Source organism: Equus caballus, chromosome 20 (genome assembly GCF_041296265.1).
Source record: "Equus caballus isolate H_3958 breed thoroughbred chromosome 20, TB-T2T, whole genome shotgun sequence".
Classification (NCBI taxonomy): Eukaryota; Metazoa; Chordata; class Mammalia; order Perissodactyla; family Equidae; genus Equus; species Equus caballus.
In genome coordinates, this window is record NC_091703.1 from 64,563,402 (window position 1) to 64,584,312 (window position 20,911).

Below are 20,911 nucleotides of genomic sequence, written 5' to 3' on the forward strand. Positions count from 1 at the left end.
AGAACAAAATCTCCTTCGAAATCATTTGTAACAAAGCTATTTTCTTAATTTTTTCATACAACAGATATGTACTGGATAAATTCTATGTGCACGTATGCCACTGGACATAAAAAAGGAAAACAAATCCCTGACCCTTAGGAGCTAAAATCTGTGAAATAAGCATAAAAATAGGAGTTTCCAACAGATAATGTGATAATACAAGAGAAAGTGATTTTGAATTCATGGAAGGAAAAAGAAAGGTGTTGCATTGTTCTGAGATGCAGTCATTGTTTGCTGTAGTCATGGATTAAATGGGATCCTAGAAACCTGAAAGAATGTGTGTTCCTCTCAAAGTGCTTCGTTTACTATAAGAGCATATTTCCTGCATTGAGAGGCTGTCATTGAGACCTGAGTATGAATCATAATCTGATTTCTCTTAGAAACATACACTTGGCGTCTTCATATTGAATTCAATGAGATAAATAAGTAGGTACTTAGAAAAGACAGATATTATTTATATAATGTTAGCTTGATTTGAAATGACTCCATTATTTATGGAGCATTTGGTTCGTTGAACCAAGTGGATTCTGCACCAAAGCTCTCTTCCTTGTGGAATCCTGGCGTTGAGACACTGTGGTCAAAGGAGGAGGACAGATGCTGGATGCAATCGGATTCTCTTTCTTCTCTCTTTCCTGTTCCAAGACTGACTCTGACTGCTGCCACGCCTCCCCTCAGGAGGCAAAACTGTGCAGAAGAACAGGAGGCAAGGGTGGGGGCAGAGCGAGAGGAGCAGTTTCACCCTTGTGAAATGAGGAGAATGAAATTATAGCTCTCTGGAGAAGACTGGGAACACATTTCAGCTCCTTCCCCACGCTCCTCCCTCTCCCCCTCAACCTCCTCGCTCTCTGCCTCTCTCCACACCACTGCTGTTCCGGGGGTGAAAATGGAGGGAGTTTCTCAGCACATCCACATGACTTTAAGCTGTATAATTTAAAGTCATGATATAAGAATAAAAGCCTCCACTTAAAATATTTGCTAAGATCTATTTTTGACTTAATGGTCTTTTGCATTTCGCTTCTCTTTTGCTTTTTGACACTTCTTGCTGTTTTGGTTTTAAATAAAAGTTTTAAATATGATAAAAGGAAATGGTTTGAGGGATAACCTATCATTCTGAAACCAGAGGAGCTTCATCATAGAGTTTTGGCTCCACCCAGAAACACCGTGATCCAGTTGTCTCCATTTCTAAACGAAGTTTGAGGTTATTGTGTAATATACTGCTAATTTTTTAATATTCTGAAAATAAAGCAAAATAATGTTTTACTTCCCTCCTCTTTTCAATCAACTTTTTGCTAATGTTATTTAAGCTCCAGATTTAAAAGCGAATTGTACTAATAAAAATTAGGTATAATCTGTCGATTAAAAAAATGAAGTAATTTTAGGAATCTGACTGTTTTATACAAGAAAAACAATGTAAATTCAGAATTTGAAGTGTCCTTATCATCTTGACCTTACTCATTCCAGTAATCTGTTTTAAACACATGCATATGTCATAACTGCTTGCAGATGTGTTTTTGTACTTACATGATTTTTATTGTTTTATGTTCTTCTGTAAAATGTTTATAACTTGCCTAATACAGGATTTCCCATATACTGGATACTCAGTAAATATATTGGCCCTGAATTCTTCAATGACAAAACCCATTAAGACATGGTAAAAAAAAAAAAAAAATCACCTGGGGTTTGCCTGGGCCGAGCTAGTCTTTCCCAGTAAATGAATGTCTTCCAAAAAGGTCTTGAGAGTCATTACTTGGAAAAGTAATGGTACTCGAAATAGCTTATTTTGCTATCGTTATTTTTGTCCAGTCTGGATAACAGTACTGTGACTATAGTCGTCTGTCCCACCTGCTGAGGAACTGAGATCTCAGCCTGGCGGGTTCCAAACGTTTGAAGGTATTTGTTTATTAAAAGATAAGAAGCAGCTGGAGACACATCTTCAACCTTGCTTCCGAATAAGGGATTTGCTACCATGTGATTTCAGCATTTCCCAACTGATAGACTGAAATCTTGTTTCGTTCTTGGCAACAGCTTGAACTGTTTCCATAGAGCTGGTTTATAACTTCTCAAGGCACAGGAGCAAGGAGTGTGTCAAGAGAAGACAAAGGGGGAAGAAAATAGAGCTGTGTTCCAGATGGTCCATTGAAAATGGAACTCAGAGAAAACCCCAAACAAAAACAGCAAAATCAGTATGTCTCTTCTTCTGCAGGGGACTGGAACACATGGTTTCAGAGTTGGAGAGGTCTATGATAAAGGTCTTCGGTTTTCCAGTGGTAATGAGCTAATAGATGTGTAGTCACTTGGTTCAGCAGAGGTTTCAGTGCTGCCTGGCACGCCCGTGTTATCTGGCTTTCCAGTTCTCAGCAAAGAGAATTTCTAGTCTGTCCGTATGTACTCAGACCTCTTTAGCTTTAGTAGCAGACTCAACTCCTACCCCAGAGAATTTGGTAATTGAGAGGAATTAACTTACCTTCCCACCACAAAATATGCTACCTCATCTACGTTTTCACCCAGTCTTATTTCCTTGATACCTGTTTTAAATCAAGAGAGGACACTCTTCTTACCAAAGGCCAGTTCTTCTCATGTGCTTTAGGTTTCGTTTCTATCAGATTTCTTCTCAACTTGATACAATCAGTTCTCTTCATTTACAGTTTCTCTCGCTGTTTGATTCTTCCCTTAACATTTAAACATACTTTAGTATTTTTCATTGTAAAAATATATCTCAAATCCACAACTCCTTCTAATAATTATAAATGTACTGATAACTGCAACTCATATTTACTTAGCACTTAGTATATGCCAGACATATTCTAAGACCCTTCTTTTCTTGGCTTGTTGAGGGGAGGGAGCAGGGACATCTTGCCAAACTTAGCTATGGAGCTTCTACTTTACTCTTGCCAAAGCAGGTGGGGCCGGCAGAAGGGTGGTCTCTCCATAGAAATCTCACTCTGTCACCAATACTTCAGGAGAGACTGAGTGATGGCTCCATCTAGGGTTGTGGAAATAGAGAGCTCAGTGAAGGCAATGTATCATTATTAGATATAATCAAATAGGAATTGGTAATTGATTGGTTATGGAGGAATTACAAGGATGACATCTAGGTTTCTGCTTGAGAATGATGATGTTCTTTTGCCAATAGCAAACACAAAAGGAGAAGCTGGCTTAGGGAAAAGGGTAAAGAGTTCATTTTTAGATATGCTGAGCTTGAAATATCTGGGGTTGGGTGGCTCAAAGATAAGTAAATAGGGATTTGAAACGTGAGCACAATGGAACCATCCAGTCTCAAAGCTGAAACTGGTACTTTGGAGAAGTTCTTTGAGATCTTCACAAATCATCATACCCAGAGTCCCATAACTGGCCCAGTGATTGCACTTAGCACCATTCAGCTGTGGTGGTGCTTCAACATCAGGCATTTTCCCTCCGATGTCTGGAGAAGTCCAGGAGACAGGATCAGATGATAGCCTGCCTTCTTTGTGAACACCATCAAGGACAGCATTACTCTGGTTTTGCTCTTTTGGTTTTTTTCCACACCTTTTGTTGTTAGCAATTTGATTCTCTTTTCATAGCAGGTTCTATAAAGAAGTCTATCGGTTCTAATGACATTCTAAATTAAACTATGAATGCATGGCGGAGAGTTCCATTTTTGTTACTCTTTCTAGAACTTTAGGAACTGGCTAAGCCTAGGTAAGTTACTATAATGGGTTGAGAATTTGCATGAATAGTCATTATTGTTAATACTTTTTAGAGCCCACCAAGAACTAAGCACTTCATATTTATTATATGGAATTTTAAGGTAACCCTATGTAGCAGACATTTTCACTCCCATCTGACAGCTGAAGGGTTGAGACTGTGAAAAGTTGAGTCATTTATGCAAGGTCACACGTCTGGTAGCTTCAGTTGCCAAGAGTCAGTCCAGGACTCAGTGGCAGACTGTGAACTGGATGCACAGTAGAACCACCTGGGGAGCCTTAAGGACTCTAATGCCCAGGCCACACCCCAGGCGGATTACATCAGAACCTTAGGGGCTAGGACTAGATCTTAAGGCTAGCATTAGCCTTAGGGGCTAGTAATAGATCCATAGTTTTTAAAGGTCCCCAGGTGAGACCACTGTGCAGCCAAGGTTGAGAGATACTAGCCCACCTCTAAAACCTAGGACATTGTCATACCAGGCTACCTCTGAATCCAGATTTTCATTCCACATTGAAATAGTCTTGTGACACCAAGTGGACTGTTGAGTAAACTTGATAAACAGAATAAATAAATGTCTTCTTGATATAAAAGTGTTATCTTCCTCAGGCTTCCAAGTTACCGAAGAAATATTTTCAAAGTAGAAACTCCAGCAACAGGGCTGCAGAGTTGGGTTTGCTCCACTCACTGCAAGTTGAAGGTGACTTTCTGTGTTACTGTCCTCCTAGGCACTGTACATGGTGCCTGCTGACACCAGGAGAGACACACCCGGCGACTGAAGGTTTCCTCTACAGATAGAGAGCACAGTGTAAACCGATTCCTAGAGGTATCTTAGAACTTAGAACACATTTTGAAGTTTCTAAATAATTGGTAAAGCTTTAGTTGAACTCTTGGCCTTATTTAGCAAGTGACTTAATTATATTTCATTCTGAATAAAATTGTTATTTCCTAAGCCTGGAGATAACAGTATATAATGAAGCATCTGCTGTGTATGATGTACAACTGTTTGGATTCCCAAAGGACACATTCCAAAGAATCAGATTTTCCTGCTATGTGTGACAAACTTTCCAAGGTCTTCAAATTATGAACATGTTTTCTGCAAGGTACATATTTTTGACATCTGTGGAACAGATTTTTATCTCTGGTGACATCTCTCTAGCGTGTATCTTCTTTTTAATAGTGCTGCTTTATTTTAATATGGAATTCTAAAAATCTGGTGTTTGAGGTAGTCATATTTAGGAAGTGCTTGTATCATTCCTGCACTCATTAACTATTTCATAGCATGCATGACTTTGTGTTAGCAATATCTTCTTTTTTTCAAAAATTTTTTCGAAAACGGTGGATCAGAGAGAGAATGCTGTTTCCTCCCCATAGTTTTGTGCCAGAGCTTTTCAGTAAGGATTGCAAATTGTGTTTAATGCTGAACCAGGTGGTTTCAAGAGAGACCTAAAGCCCATCGTATGTCTGCTATTGATACTGTCCGTTATATCCAGTGGGAGGGAGGCACAGGTGAAGTGTTTGGGTCTGTGAGAGACACGTGTCATTTGTTTATAAATGACACACTCTTGATGTAGCGTATCACAGCAGCTGTGGAAGGAAGGAGGTTGAATTAAGTGACATTAACAGAAAGCTTGTGATTGAATCCTTAACACCATAAAACATTTAATTTGGTGTCGTGAAACGATGAAGCTTATGGTCCCAATGCCCACTGGGTTTCAGGATCCATGTCATCGGGGTTGACATGCTCTATCCTGACAACCTCAGAGGACATTTGCACATGTGCAGTTGGAATCTACATAACCAACACTGAACTTTGCATGGTGCATTCTTCTGTTTTAGTTGGTGGTGATTTGGACGATAAGGACTAGTCATTTGACATCATTTTTTGTTTGTTTACCATAACATCTGTTTACCATCCATGCACTTTTATTTCAAAAAGAATGTGTGGTAGCTCAAAAGGATACGGTATAACCCTATAAATATAAATATTAGCAAAACCGGGGTCTTCCCCAGCACAAGGCAACATATTGTAGTGAAGAGCATGCACTTCTTCTCTTGCCAGCTCTGTGGCTTCAGACAAGTTGTTTAACCTCTCTGAGCTTTATTCCTCATTTATAAAGCATTTACCCTGTAGCGTTGCTGCTAAATTGATGTTTAAGGCAGGGTAGGGGCTTGATGGGTTTATCTCATCATCTTTTAAATGTAGTCAAACACCTTCAAATACGTTTGTTTTGCCAAATACAAGTCAATTCATGTACTGACTAAGCTTTTAATTATGATCTTATTGTTAACAGTTATCATTTATTGAGCGATTATCTATGTGACATTATGTTATCTTTGTGCAAAGCTCTTTTTATCCATTGTCTTATTTTACCCTCATGATAATTCATTTTTAGAATTATCATGTAAGAACTACTGTTTTCTGAATAATGGAAATAGGCAGTCGTTAACAGAGCCTTTAAGGGCCTGTCTTTGAAATCACTATGGTTACAAACCAGAAATTCTCCCCATAGCATCATTCGTATGTAAAGAGTTGCAGGTGCGTCCCAGAAGTATATTGTATGTGTCTTGTACATGTTTTATTCCATGTGAATAGCAAGATATACATATTTCTAATTTATTTGTTATGGATAAATCAGCATGTGCATGGAGGAAATTATTTAAATAATTTAAATAAGAATTTCTTCACGTTGAGGAATTATTTCAGTTTAAGATTGTTGAAATGTGACAATAATTGCAATAATTCTTAACTTCTCCAAAAATACTGCAATTGAAATATGCAGATATTGATACTATTTAAGAGTTTCTAAATATTGTACTGAAGTACTTAATTTCAATATTCTGTTTCTCACATTTCCAGCAAAACAAGCTTCTCTATATTTTATATTCCGTGGAGGTTTTTTATATCATAGATCTCTCATCAAAAGCATTTTTTGTTTTGCTCTTTGAAATATTTACAAAGTAGGTGTCTACGATTGCTTAATTTTAAATGCTGACACCCTTTCTCTTATTTATTTGAATGTTGAAAATAAGGTAAACATAGTAACTTGTTCTTGTAATTCTTGAAAATCTGCCAAATGAAAGGAGTAAATAATTATAGTTCACACTTTAAGAAAGTCATCACTGTAAGAATTAATATTTTTCAAATTGAAATTAAAGAATCATTAAGGCTTGAAATAAATTAGTAAAACAGACATCTTTGATAAACTTTATAAGAAATAGGAAACATAGGCAACCTTAGAAATGGAAAAATTGTATTTCTTAAAACTTACAAGAACATTATATACAATTGTTTATTAAGACATTGGAAAATACAAATGAAATGGCTAATTTCCTGGGAAAACCTAAATTGGCAAAATTAATTCAAGAAGCAGTGAATAGCCCAACAAGATCCTTAATTAGAGAAATTCATGATATTATAAAATTTTAGAGCTAGGGAAGCTTTTAAAGATCATAGGGTGAGAAATCTCAGGGTTGGCCCGGTGGTGCAGTGGTTATGTTCACGTGTTCTGCTTTGGCAGCCTAGAGTTCACGGGTTCAGATTCCAGGAGAGGACCCTCACACTGCTCATCAAGCCGTGATGTGGCAATGTCCCACATACAAAATAGAGGAAGATTGGCACAGATGTTAGCTCAGGGCCAATCTTCCTCACAAAAAAACCCCCCACCCCTCGTAATTAATAAGTGAGAATGTTGAGGTCCAAAGTTTTTGTGGCAAACTAAAAGAATTCTATTCATTAGCTTTGGAAATTAGGAAGTCATAGGTGATTCCTGTGGGAGGGGAATTCAGGGGAGATGCTAGATGGCAAGAAGAAAGTACATGAGCTTAACCTTTCAAGAAATTGGGCCACAACTAGAAAGAGAAAGAACAACCCAAAGAGAACCACAAATAAACCAGTAAAAAGGAGTCTGATTGGTTGGTTGGTTGGTTGGTTGGTTGAAGATAGAGATTTCAAACAGATTTGTGGACTAAGAGATTATGTATATAGGAACTAATTAAAGGAGGAGAGTATAGAGTTGACCAAATATGGGACGGAGAGTAGTTAACTATGTATCAAGCTCTTTGTGTGTATCATGCCATTTAATCTTTACAACAATGCTATGAGGTAGATGCTGTTATTATCCTCATTTTTACAGTGAGGAAATCAAGGCACAGAGATTTTAAGTAACAACCAGTAAACGGAGCAGTCAGTGTGAACACACAGTGTGACTCTAGGGACTTGCGGCTTAGGTCTACTGCCCCATCTCCTGGAAGAAGGGTTTGCTTTGCAGAGGAGGAGGGGGTGGATGAAGATAGGGGGAAATTTCAAGGTGAGGGGCAAAGGGAATATGAAGATAGCGATAATACAAATGGTCTGTACCTCATCAGTAGTGTTAAAGGCGGGGTCCTCTGATATAAGAGAGCAAGGAGGAAAGCTGGAGTCTAAGAAGGAGGAAGAAGATTGTGAGGATTAGACTCTGAATGAGCAAAATATTGTCAGAAGGCAGTGTGAAGTGGCTAAGGAAGTGCACATGCTCTGGGTCAGAGCCAGTGCTTAACCCCTGCTCCGTGCTCATTAACCGTGAGACATGGCGGAGTTACTTAGTTTCTCCAGATCCTCCTGTGCAAAGCAGGGATGGTGACCATCTGACTACTTGTAATTCTGTTTTATATCATTAGGAAGACTTCTATCCTGCTTTCTTCTCTTTTTAGACTGTCTGGATTATTCCTTGTGTCTGATTTTCTCTATGGCTCAGAATTGGCTTGTCAAACTAAAAAAAGAAAAAAATTAAGATTTGATGGGAATCGCACTGAATATATTGATCAGTTTGGGGAAGATGGACACAATGTATTTTCCATTTATTCATGCCTTGTTTTGTGTCCTTCAATTAGATGTTACAATTTTCTACATGAACCCTCCCACAGTTTTGTTAAATGTGTGTGCGATGTTTTATAGTTTTTGTTGTTATTATGAATAGGACCTTTTCTTTCATCTGATAATCTTTCCCTAGTGATTTTGTTTTATGGGTACAGTTTCTTTTCTCAGTTTCTGAAGAACTTAATTAGCTTTTGAAGCTTTTATTTTTCTGTTACCCCTATTGTCTCTCCCCATTCCCCACTTTTTCTTTTTCTTTGCTTGGCTTTTTCTCTTTTTTCCATGTTGAAAGATTTTCTCAGTTATTTGATTATCCTTGACTTCGTATTCACATATAAAAGCAAGGCCCTAAAAAGTGACTTGAAGCTCTGCATGGGTAGATGGACTTATTGAAAGGTGGATTTCACAGTATGTCAATCAAGGATGAGCCAGTGGATGAAGATTTTCCCCTCAGGGGAGAATTTCAATCTCTGACCCGCTGGCATCCTGGGAGTAGAAGTGGGAGGGAAATGTGGGGCGGGCCATATGGTTTAATACATACGTGGTGTCTGCCTTGTGCACCTGCCCACTGCTGAGACTGGTGCCTGAATTCAGAGCCCAATCCATTCATTTTTTTCAGAGACTATCCTTGCCTGTGCTGGTGCTGGGCTGCGCTGAGTTAGGAAGGAAATAGAGTTTTAGCTTCCTTCAGCATCTTCTCAATTTGTCAACACCTTGAGTTCACTGTTGCCTACTGCAGAACAGAATAGGCTACTGGCTTAATAACTTGTTCATTTTAACATGGTTTGGGAGGGAGAAGAGGGAGAAATCTGTCATGATTAGTTAGAAATTTTGTATTACTTATTGTTAATGTATAGGAAAATTAGTTTTGTATATTGATTTCATGTACAGGAAATGTAATTTTTGTATGTCAATCTTGTATCTAGCCACCTCGTCGATTCTTATTTTTAATAGTTTAAAAATCGATCCTCTTGGGTTTTCTGGTAAGGCGATATATATTTCTGCAATGATGGCAATATTTTCTCTTCCTGTCTGTTACCGTTTCTTATATTGTTTGGTGAGGACCTCCTATATAATAGAGAAGAGCAGAGGTTGTGGTGGACATACTTGTATTCATGAGCGATGGGGTTGCATCTAATATTTCACTATTAAAATATGATTTTCATCATAAGTTTTGGGGAGATAACCTTTCTTAAATAAGAAGGTTTTCCTCTATTCATAATTTGCAATGAAGATTTTTTAAAATGATACTTGGGTTTTGTACTTTATTGTAATGTTTCACATTTATTGATATCATATAGTTTCTTTAATCTATTAATATAATAAATTATATGGAGGTCACTTTTAATCTTGAATCATGCTGAATTACTGGACTCCCTCTTACTTGATAGTGATTTATTACCCTTTTACTATATTTCTGGGTTTGATCTTTAACACTTTCATATATATATGTAGATAAGTGGAAGTGGCTTATAGTTTTCTTGTTCATTTTGGTGTCGATATTATACTACTATATATTTATAATTTATAATAAATTATAAATTATAATTTACTAGCCTTGTAAGATGAGTCAGATACTTATAATCTTTTTCTTTGTCCTGGAAATGTTTTATAAAATGGGAATTATATATTCTTTAAGTTTGTTAGAATTTGCCTGTAAATTTTTCTGAAATTTTTGTCATTTTTGAAGGATTATTTCTTCAAATTTACTTTTCAGTTTTATCTAAGATTATGTTTTTATCTCTCAGGCCAGTTTTGATCATTTATGTTTTTTTAGAAGAATGTCCATTTTATATAAGTTTTCAACTTTATGTATGTACAGTAGATGCTATTCTTCTTTATACTTTTAATAACCTTTTTCATACTAATGTTACTTATTTTGCTTTCTCCCACCTTATAAAAAAATCCAAATTGCCAAAAGTTTAGCTGCTTTATTGGCCTTTTAAATCAGCTTGGACTTTATAGATTAACTTGATGAGTTTTTTTTTTTAATTTTCCATTTTGTTAATTTCTGCTTTTATCTCTATTAAATTTCTTCTTCTGATTTAAGTAGCCCATTTATTTTCATTTTTTATCGTTTTCTATTTAAGGCTTTAACTATACTGAGTACTGTCATAGCAAAACCTCACGTTTTGATATATATATATATATATATATTTCCTTGTTTTTCAGTTCTAAATAGTTTATAATTTAGACTATCTTTAATTTTCTCAATTACTTGAAAGTTTTTCCCATAAAAGGTACAGAATTTTCATTTTGATTGCTAATTTCATTGCATTGCAGTTTGTGAAAATGTCCTATGTATTATAAACTTTCTTGAATTTATTTTGTTTTACTTTCTGTCCTCAGACTAGTTAACTTCTATAAATATTTTATTTGTATTTTAAAGAGCTGTACGTGTTCTGTTTCTTACATATAATGTTGCAAAGAAAGAAGATTAATCACTTTTATTGGTCATATAATGTTCCATATTATTATTTTTTTTCACTTTTTCTGTGACTTTCTGAGAACTGTAGGGTGAGTTTTCATAATAAACTTAGTTTGATGGTCTGTCCTTGTAGTCTTCTCAGTTTGGGTTTCAGATACTTGGAAACATTGTTCTTAGTTCCGTGGAGATGCGTTCCTCTGGGACCTCCGTGCAGCCTGCTCCTTGTGTCAGTATGAAAAGTCCTTCATCTCTTTTAATGCTTTTTTCAGTATTAACATTGTGCCATCTGATTTTTGCATATTAGCATTTGCTTAATATAGCTCTTTTCTTTTTTCTCAATCTTCCTGTGTCATTGGGTTTGAGGTATGTCTCTTTACATACAAAAAAAATTTTGATTTTTTTTTAGCGAATATGAAAGTTCTTAACTTTTAACTAGCGAATTTAGAGCATTCCCATTTATTGTGATTTCTCATATGTTTGGGGCTATTCTTGTTTTTTTTTTTCTATTTATCATATTTTCTAGTTTGTTGTCTCTTTGCCCACCTTTAATTGGACTGAGAGATTTATTCTTAGTTCTGTTTTTCCTGTGCTATTTTACAAATGTGCTATCTGTTTCTACCTTTTTGTGGTTACCCTCACATTGCTAGCATAACTGTTCAAACACATTTTTCTCCCATCTAGAGTTACTCAGTGTCTCTAATACTCCTGAGAACAATAAAAAGGCTGAGCATGTTTTCCCCTGCTCTCTCTCAACTTTTGTCTCTCTCAACATTTAGTTGTCATTAATATTATTTTGAATTTTATATCCAAGAATTATGTAGAATTTTATATCTATATTTTAAAAATTTAAATATGTATACTTAATTTTTTAAACATTTATTTAGACTTAATATGTTTTATTACTTTCTTTGCTGTCCGTTACTTCGTTTATCTCCTTTTCTCCTCCAGGTTTCTTCTTATTATTGGTTTATATTGTCCACAGTTCTGTCAGAGAGAAACTTGAGGCAATAAACTTCAAAGTTCCTTTCAATTCTAAAAATGTCTTTATTTCTACCTCCCGCTTGAATAATAGTTTGGCTGGGTGTAGAGTTCTGTCTTCAAAGTTATTTCCCTTACATTGTTGCAAATATTATTCTCCTGTCTTTTTGTAGCCTGGGTTGCTCACAAGGATTCTGATGTCAATTTCATTCTTGTTTCTTTGTAAGTAATTTTTCTTTTGACCCTGACAGCTTTTAAGATTTTCTTTTTATTCTTGATGTTCACAGATTTCATCACAATCTATCTAGGTGTGTGTGTACCTTTAACTTATCCTTCAGCCAGAGGGTCATTAAAGTTCTGAGAAATTTTCTCAAAATATTTCTTTTAAATGCTGTCCTTTCCCCCAATTTTCTCTATTTTTTTCCTTCTGGAAGTTTTTTAAACAGATGTACGAACCTCCTGTCATCCCGTCTCGTGACTCTCCTCTTTCCACGTCTTCATCTCTGCTTCCATATCTAGTCTGGGGCTGTGGTCGTCCTTCTTCAGTCTGCCGCCGCTGGGTTCTGTTCTTCAGGCATTTCTGACAGTTTCTAGTCTATCACAGTTTACACGTCTTTCCAGTTATTTAATGAAATCTTTCCTATCATCCCTAAGGATTTGGGGTGAAGGGTGTTCATGAGGGTGATAGGTATAAACAGTGCTCAGTTTGCCAATTCAAATACCTTTTCAAGTTTTGTAGTACTTTTTAACCACACTCATAAGCTTTACTCTAAAGCAGGACCAAATTGAGATGCTAGTGAGTGTCATGTTGAAATGCTGAGCTGTGAGGACCTGGCTACTGTGGGAGTCAAGAGCAGACACACAGAGGCTGGATAAGGAGAAGCTGTAAGACTAGGGGCCATGACAGTGGGTCCAGTGGTAGGAAGACTCAGGTGACAAGATATGAATCTGTTTACAGAAAAGGAGAATCGGAGTTTGAGATTTATAAGGAAAAAAATCCCCAGCACTGAGGGGATCCGAGGGATGGTTGATCTTTGAGGATTGCTGATGCAAGACTGAGGTTACGTGGGAGGAGAGATTGAAGAATCCTGAGCTACAAATGTTAGAATGGCCAATCTTGCGGAAAGTGATGTGACAAATGTGGAAAATAACAGAGTTCATTTGAAAATTGCTATTTACAGAAGTTGTATTTTAAAAAGACAGCTTAGCAAACATCAGTAGAAATCAGTGTGTGTTCTGTGATGTGGAGTGTCTGATTTTATGCTGATTCTTCACACAATGATGAAAGAAAATGTATCTCCATCTCTCTCTTTCTCAGGATCATGGGTTTTGCTGTAGTCTTCATACAAGATTACTTTTGTGACTTCAGACCTCCTTAGTCCGCACATACACGTTCCTTAGGTTGAGACAGCTCACCCCATGCTTGGGACACTTTCTGAACAGGGCTGAGTATCCATCTGACCACAGTAGGATGCCGTTGCCCATGGTAGAAGGGCTCACTTCCCCAGTAACTGTACATTTTCCTGCACATGTTGTGGCCCCATGACCATCCAGAGAGACATACATTATTGAAATAAACGTCAGTAGCCCAAAATTATGTGGATTTCAATTTGTATTAGAATAAAGTGAGTATCGGGAAGTCTCAAAGTCACAAACATGGTATAAAGGGAGCAAATTAAAAGTTTCTGTACTGAGACATGGAGCTTCTTATTATTTCTTATAAAATTTCAGCACATCCAGCACTTAGCATTTAACATTTCAACATTTCATATGGTTTTATATTACCCAAATTGATAGTTTAAAAACAGAGAGGGAATACCTTTGCTAGCACATACAGTTGAGATGAGACAAACCGGTGGAAGGAAATGACATGTGAATTAGACAGTGTAACTAGTCTTCGGGTGTAGAATGGAAGAGTTGTCTTTGAAATCCGAATTGGGATTAGGGACTGCGGATCAGGAAGGAACAAAGTAGTCAGCCTAGATATTTAAACCTTAACTGGGAAAAATTCTCAATGTCTTGAGTATGGAGGGAATCACAATTGGTGGAAGCCACTGCATCATGCCTGGCACAGGAGGGAGGGTATGAGGAAGAGGTTCCAGAAATCCATGACTTTCTTGTACTGAAAGCCATATCATCTTTGTAAGAATAAACTAAGTACTAAGTAGATTTAAGCACTATTTACTTAAATAAGGAATCGCATGCTGCAAAATGACGACACCTGCCTTAGTGTTACTTAACACAATGATGGTGATACAGGTGAACCGTCGGGCGTGTGCTGCCTGCCTGCCAGCGCTGCTCACCTTCTGTCCATTATCCCTCGTCACTGAAACAACCTGGTGAGGGGCCAGCCCCGTGGCCGAGTGGTTAAGTTCGCGTGCTCCGCTTTGGCGGCCCAGGGTTTTGCTGGTTCGGATCCTGGGCGCTGACATGGCACCGCTCATCAGGCCATGTTGAGGCGGCGTACCACATGCCACAACTAGAAGGACCCACAACTAAAACATACAACTATGTACTGGGGGGATTGGGGGAGAAAAAGCAATAAAAATATTTTTAAAAGATTGGCAACAGTTGTTAGCTCAGGTGCCAATCTTAAAAAAAAAAAAGCAACCTGGTGAGATAAACATGGTAAAGTTCTTTTTATAGGATTAAAAGAACTGGAAAGCTAAACTAACATCTGGTGAATTTCAACCGAATAAACAAATAAAGTGAATAATTTGGGCCAAAGTTTAAAAAAGATATTCTGCTTTGGAGTGGAGGTGGGAGATGGAGTTTGTGTTTTTATACCTTTATTATGAGGTTTTTATGATTTTTTTCCTGGTTCTGTGTTTTGCTCCATTCAGTTTTTGGAAACAGCGAGACTGATACTGACAAAGGAAGAAATGAGTTTGGTTCCTGGTTCTGGTTTATAAAGACTTGCATTTTAACAAGATTTACACAAAGAAATTATACCAACAGTGAACTAAGTAGCAGCCTTTACCAAGATGAAGCTGCTCATCTTTGCAGACGAGTCACAAGTAACTGAGAATTGGCACCTTCAGAGTGATTAAGTTGCATAAAGAAAAGAATCTATGAAATCCTGGCTGTGTCCTGTCGGTGACTCGATTAGCTTTTCAAAATGATTCGATTAGGACCCACAGTGTGCTGTAATAACACAGAGCGCTGTATTAAGTACTTTAAAGTACAGATGTTATTTTCGTTCTAGGCTATTAGCCAAACCTTGTTTTATGCTTTCCTCTTATACCTTAAATATCACACTTGTATAAAAGCAAAGTAATTTTTCCTTTTGAAAGGCTGTTGCAATGTAATCTTGACATCAACACAGATAAAACAACAAAGAGTTATCAGTTAAAAAGAAAGGATGAAGAATGTAGCCAAAAGAATTATGCAAAATGCCTGTAACTTAAATTAAACCAAAGAAAGGACCATTCCCATAATTATGTTTCAAGAAAAAAATTCAAGTAAAGCAGTCGTTTTAATCTCCCTTGAGTGTAAATTTACATCCAGGCTTCTCATAAAAAATTGAACACACAAATGGAATTAGGACATATTTTTTTCTCTCATAGATATTGCATACAGCATAAAGACTACAGGGTTTCTATTTCTGTACCTAATTGCTCTGTCACAGGAGAGAGGTAGATATTTGCCATCAAAGCAGTGGGTTGGGGATTAACGATCCTCGGAAGGACACACGATCCCCGTAGTCACTGTGGGTCTTTCTTGTTTCCACAGAGCATCTGTACCACCACCACTGCATTTTTGCACTTTTTCTTCCTGGCTTCATTCTGTTGGGTTTTGACTGAGGCGTGGCAGTCATATATGGCTGTGACTGGAAAAATTAGGACACGGCTTATACGGAAACGCTTTTTGTGCCTTGGATGGGGTAAGCATACTAACACACCTTTTGTGCTCTTGTTAAAGTGACTTTGCACTTACATAATGAGGCTGTGGAGGGTGATTATCTCCAGGCTGCTTTTCCCTATGTCCAACTTGATATGTAGAAGTGGAGACATAAGGGGCTGGTCATTTTTGAACATTCTTTGGACATTTGGAACTTGAAAAAGCAGTACGTACTGCATGACCATGTGCCTGGTCAGTTAACAATCAACAGTGCCTACACGGTGTGAGGTGAGACCTGAGATCTCTATAGGCGGAAAGCAAAGCGTTCTCTGCTAATGTGTTCTGAAAATGCAGAATATCTTAGAATGGTCAGGGCTCAAGGCATGACGTATTAGTCCTGTACACTAGTCGTGTACTCCCTGCAAGAAAACTTTGAGGCATCTGTTCCAAGAAAGCTGAAAACAGTTAAAGACTACAGCTCTTTACGTCACAGGGAGAAGCCATTTAGAGAGTGAATGAAACCTCATGGCTAGTCAGTGGGGGCCTCGAAGGAAAAACAGAGTTGTTGAGAGACTGAGAATTAGTTAATTCTTTGCCAATCTTTATTAGGAAAAGTTTCTCTCAAATTGCCTCATGAAATGGACATCTTGAAGATAGATAGATCCATGCCTTTCAGAGGGCTGATTCTAATGTTTAATTAGAATTAATTAGTAAGTTTAGTTTATTTAAAATTAATTAGTTTAATTGATTTAAGAAACTAGTTTTGGAAAAACCCCAGGATTTTGTCATGTTTGCCTTTGAGTTTCAAAAGATTTGCACTAAAAATATCTGGAGAATTTTGGGCCAAATATATAATAAATGCCTAATGTCACAGAAGACTGGAGAACAGGATGCTAGAGGGAAACAGAAAAATCACAAATAAGTGGACTTATTACAATTCCAGAATAATTCATGCTGGAAAAAATAGGATCAAGAACGCTTAAACGTTATCCATCAGGTTTCGTTGAGGAACTGTTATGTCTGACTGATGTCTCAGGGTCTTTGCACAGGCAGATGGGAAGGCCGTTAAGAGGAAACTGGAGCAGGTATTCTGCTTACACTTTCATGAAACTTTTGTCTGGATTTCGTGTCAAAGACTTTCTAAAGTTGGACTGATATTGAAATTGGGACAATTTTGTCATGAATTAATACCATAGGTTCAAGAAATACAGAATGCAAATAAATGAGACTTTTCTTGAAGTTTAAAGAGTGGCGATTTTCACAATTGGTAACTACCTTATTTAACATCGTTACCAAAGTTCTCGAGGAGAGGGTTCACAGCTGGTCTACAAGTTTATAGCTACTGTTCAACTACTCTGGTAGCAATAGAGCTCAACCGATGGTGCCAGACTCTCAGATGGTCTGCGAGGGGGCAGAGTGTGGCATATGAGTTTCGTTATGGCAAAGTGCAACATAATAAATTTGGAATTTTTTTAAATCTAAATTGTATGGAATGAAGACTATTTACCCTTCAGCTATTATCCCGGGGAGAATTTTTTGTTTCTAATTAGCTTGATCTAGCCAATCAAAAAAGTCAACTAACGACAAGCATGAAGAAGGAGGAAGAGAAGAAGGGGAGGAAGAGGAGAAGGAGAAAAAGGAGGAGGGACATTATGTGTGTGTGTGTGTGTGTGTGTCTATATATATATATATGTAGAGAGAGAGAGAGAGACCAGTATTTGTTAAATACAGTGTGTCCCTCTGAGATGCTCTCCATAGTTTTTGACATTGAACCTCATGAGGGAATGTTATGTGACTTGAAAAGACTCACAGAAGAGAAGAGCAGGAAGGAGGGAAAATGGTAGGAAGAAAGGAGATGGGTGGAGAGGATGCAAGAAGATAATTAGATGATGGATTTTCCAACCTGAAAAGGCAAACATGATCTTCCTGAAAAGAAGACATGATGAAAACTTAAAAAAAATTTAAAGATCATAAATTGGACTGAGCGCTATTCACCAAGACGCAGGGAGTTTCCATTGAACTCCGTGCACGGGAGTAAGGTGAGTGTGGTTCACAGAAAGCTAAACTTACAGATGTCAGGTCAGAATTGGTGCTGGTATACAGGGACTGAATTCCAAGAGGTACTGAGCAATGCGTGGAGGTCCATGAGAGAAACTGACACATGTTTCTCACCTTCGTTCGGGATTGTTAAAGGAAGATAACCAGGGAGCCTCAGAATTAATTCCTTAGGGCCCCTAACCCTGTTGCTACATTCTTGTTATTATGAGTAAATCATAAAGAATTAAGTGATGAGATTTATTTCTATCTTATTATACGCACAACTTCATCTGGATCAACATGTGGCCAACTGAATGTTCCACTTCCGTGATATTCCATCACACCAGAACATCAATTTTTTGCCTTTCTGATTTTATAACTATAAATTTCCTTTATAAGAGTGTAAACCCCTAGGGAAAAAATAGCTTAAAAGATATACTAAATCTCAGTTATTAGTTTCCTTTAGACGCATGTCAAATGTAGTGGTAACCTAGCAACACTGGAGAAGTGCACAGAGTTAAAAACCCAGCTGTCGCTCTGATATTTTTGTACTTGAAGGAAATTTTGTAATGGGAACACACTTTATGAAGTGATTCATCCAAAGGTAGTTCCTCCGATTTAAGCATCCTGAGTTTGTCCTGGCTTTTCTGGAGCCAGCGCGCACAGTGGTTAGAGATGAATGTGAAGTGTGACAATGCTTTTCTTGCAGGTTTACCAGCATTAGTAGTGGCCACATCAGTGGGCTTCACCAGGACAAGAGGATATGGCACTGATCATTAGTAAGTCCATCCACAGTGACAAAGCGTGTTTATGATTAAGTAAAGCATCAGGTGGGCTTCGTTAGTCTTAGATGGCGCTGCTGAGGCTCCCATTTTGCCATTGAGCCATTAACAGTGGTAGAAATCTCGTGAGGAATGAGGTAAGGTAGCTCAAATGCACAAAGCTTAGGAAGCAAATGCTGCAGCACTGTTCAGAATCCTTGTTTTAATTTCTCATTTCATAAGACCAGTGTATCTGGTTTTTAAAATATTTCAGTATTTGCTTTGTATGTTCATTCTCAAAAGTAATTTTTTAGAACTGGATAAGTCTTGATAAGTTTACCTTTAGAATGTGATTCTGATCTGAGCTTCTCATTTCATTGATGACTAAATATGTTGGTATCAACCAAGTTTTGTCATGTTAGTTCCAGTTTTGTTGCTATGTTAGGGTAATATGTACTAAAACTTACAGATTAGGGGAATCAATAGATTCCACGTTAGAAAATGCCTGGGCTATGGAAGAAATTCAAAGGGAGAAAAAGGGATATGGGGTCAGCCCATCCTAACCATAGCTGTAATACTGATCAATTCTACGAGAGAATTTATAAGGAAAGTTTGCATTTACTATTTCAAATGTAAAACAATGCTCTTTCATGTTTTCCTTCCTCTGCTCTTTCAAGTTGAGGAGGCAGTTCAGAAGCGGAGAGAGACATGTGCATCTTATTAGAAGCATACGTTTTAAAGTGAGAGGTTCTGTTTAATTGTCTTTGGGTTTGCTAATTATGCCCTCTGCTGGGTTCATCCAAACTGAGAGTGTGTCAGGAAGCATCACTTCACCTGCTCATCCCAAAGGAACTTCTGAAGAACTTAAAGAACTCCTGTGATCAGAGCACTTGTTTCTCTTATGCAATCTATGTTATCGAGAAAACCATGACATTGTCTGTTGTAGAGTAGTGCTGACACAGCACGATTCCCTTTTAGCTATTACCTTCTACAGTAGTGTGACTTTTTTGGCATAAATCCAGTATTTGAAAGGCACTGTGTTGGGGACATGGAAAGAAGGAGGATTATGGATGATATGGTTCCAACTTTCAAGGAGTTTGTGTTTAAAAGCAAATACAACACAACGAGTAATCTATCAGTTGGAAGATTAACTTACAGAAACATACAGTAAAATTTAGTGGCAGTCTCAGAGTCACGAAACTAAAGTGTTCTATTCAAACTAAGGGCTTTTTCTCTAGGTATTTTATATTAAAAAAAAAAAAAGATATTAACTTGTCAACCCCAAAGTGGGAAAGTAGAATTTTATCTGTGCGCTGTTATGGCAAGGAGTAATAACTAAACACAGACTTTGAATACACACACACACGCGCTCATGTTATGTATATATTGATGTATGTATTTGTGTGTGTGCATATATATCTAATTACTAGATTAAATATCTTAATTAAGGTATAATTTACACAGACTTTCACCCTATCAAGTGTATAGTTCAGTGAGTTTTAACAAATACATAAGTCGTATAACCAGCACAGCCAATATAGAATCTCTATTCTTAGAAGAGAGAGAGAACAGTTATTATTGGTTGTTAACTTTGGAGGCAGCATGCTCAATCTGTGGACTGAGAAGTAACATCGAAAGGGTCAGATGCCAAAAAGCAGTTGCATGAAATGGTAGGCGTGACCCTGCGTCAGCTGTGATAGAATGATTCCTCATACTGTCCCTGCTTCCACTCCCCTGGATCGTGCACGTGCAGATGGGCCACCTGGCAAGGCCCCCAGTGCTGGGCCCTGTGCCCTCTTCCTGTTCCTCCTGTGATGGAGGGCGTGTTTCTACCTCCGTGGTTACCCTGTCTCTCGGTGCAACCTGCATCTCTTGGTGGATTTAGGGATGGAAATAAACACAGCTGCACTTAAATTCATTCAAAAGCTTATGTTTAGTGAATTTTCTTAGTAGTCTGGGGAAAAAGTAAAATTAGAAGATAAAAAAGCATGGGAAATGTAGATTATCCATTCCCTGTAATGATGGCTTTTAAACCAGTTCTTCCCAATACCTCAATGGCCTCCGGAAGAACAGGTAAATGGCACATCGAAGACTCTAAAAACACACTCTTCTTGCTTAAAAGTATATTTGAAAAATCCCATAATGGATATAAAGCAGCATTTTACAAAACTTAAGTAATAGTCACCTTTGTACTGAAAATCAATATAAAAACCTCACGGCAAGAGTAATTTGTCTAAAATGTTTTAACTGCCTGAAAATAAGGGCTTATAGTAAAAGTTTCTTTTCCTCCAG

At 37.5% G+C, this 20,911-nt stretch overlaps 1 protein-coding gene across 8 annotated transcripts in view; it reads left to right on the forward strand.

Moving 5' to 3' along the window:
- The window catches only part of ADGRB3 (adhesion G protein-coupled receptor B3), a 645,078-nt gene that overhangs the window by 572,455 nt on the left and 51,712 nt on the right, over positions 1–20,911 (forward strand). For all 8 annotated transcript variants that reach the window (XM_014734522.3, XM_023625136.2, XM_070244801.1 and 5 more), the window contains 2 exons: positions 15,714–15,864; positions 18,568–18,637. In XM_014734522.3, the coding sequence (XP_014590008.1) occupies positions 15,714–15,864; positions 18,568–18,637 (221 nt within the window). The remainder of the gene's footprint in view (positions 1–15,713; positions 15,865–18,567; positions 18,638–20,911) is intronic.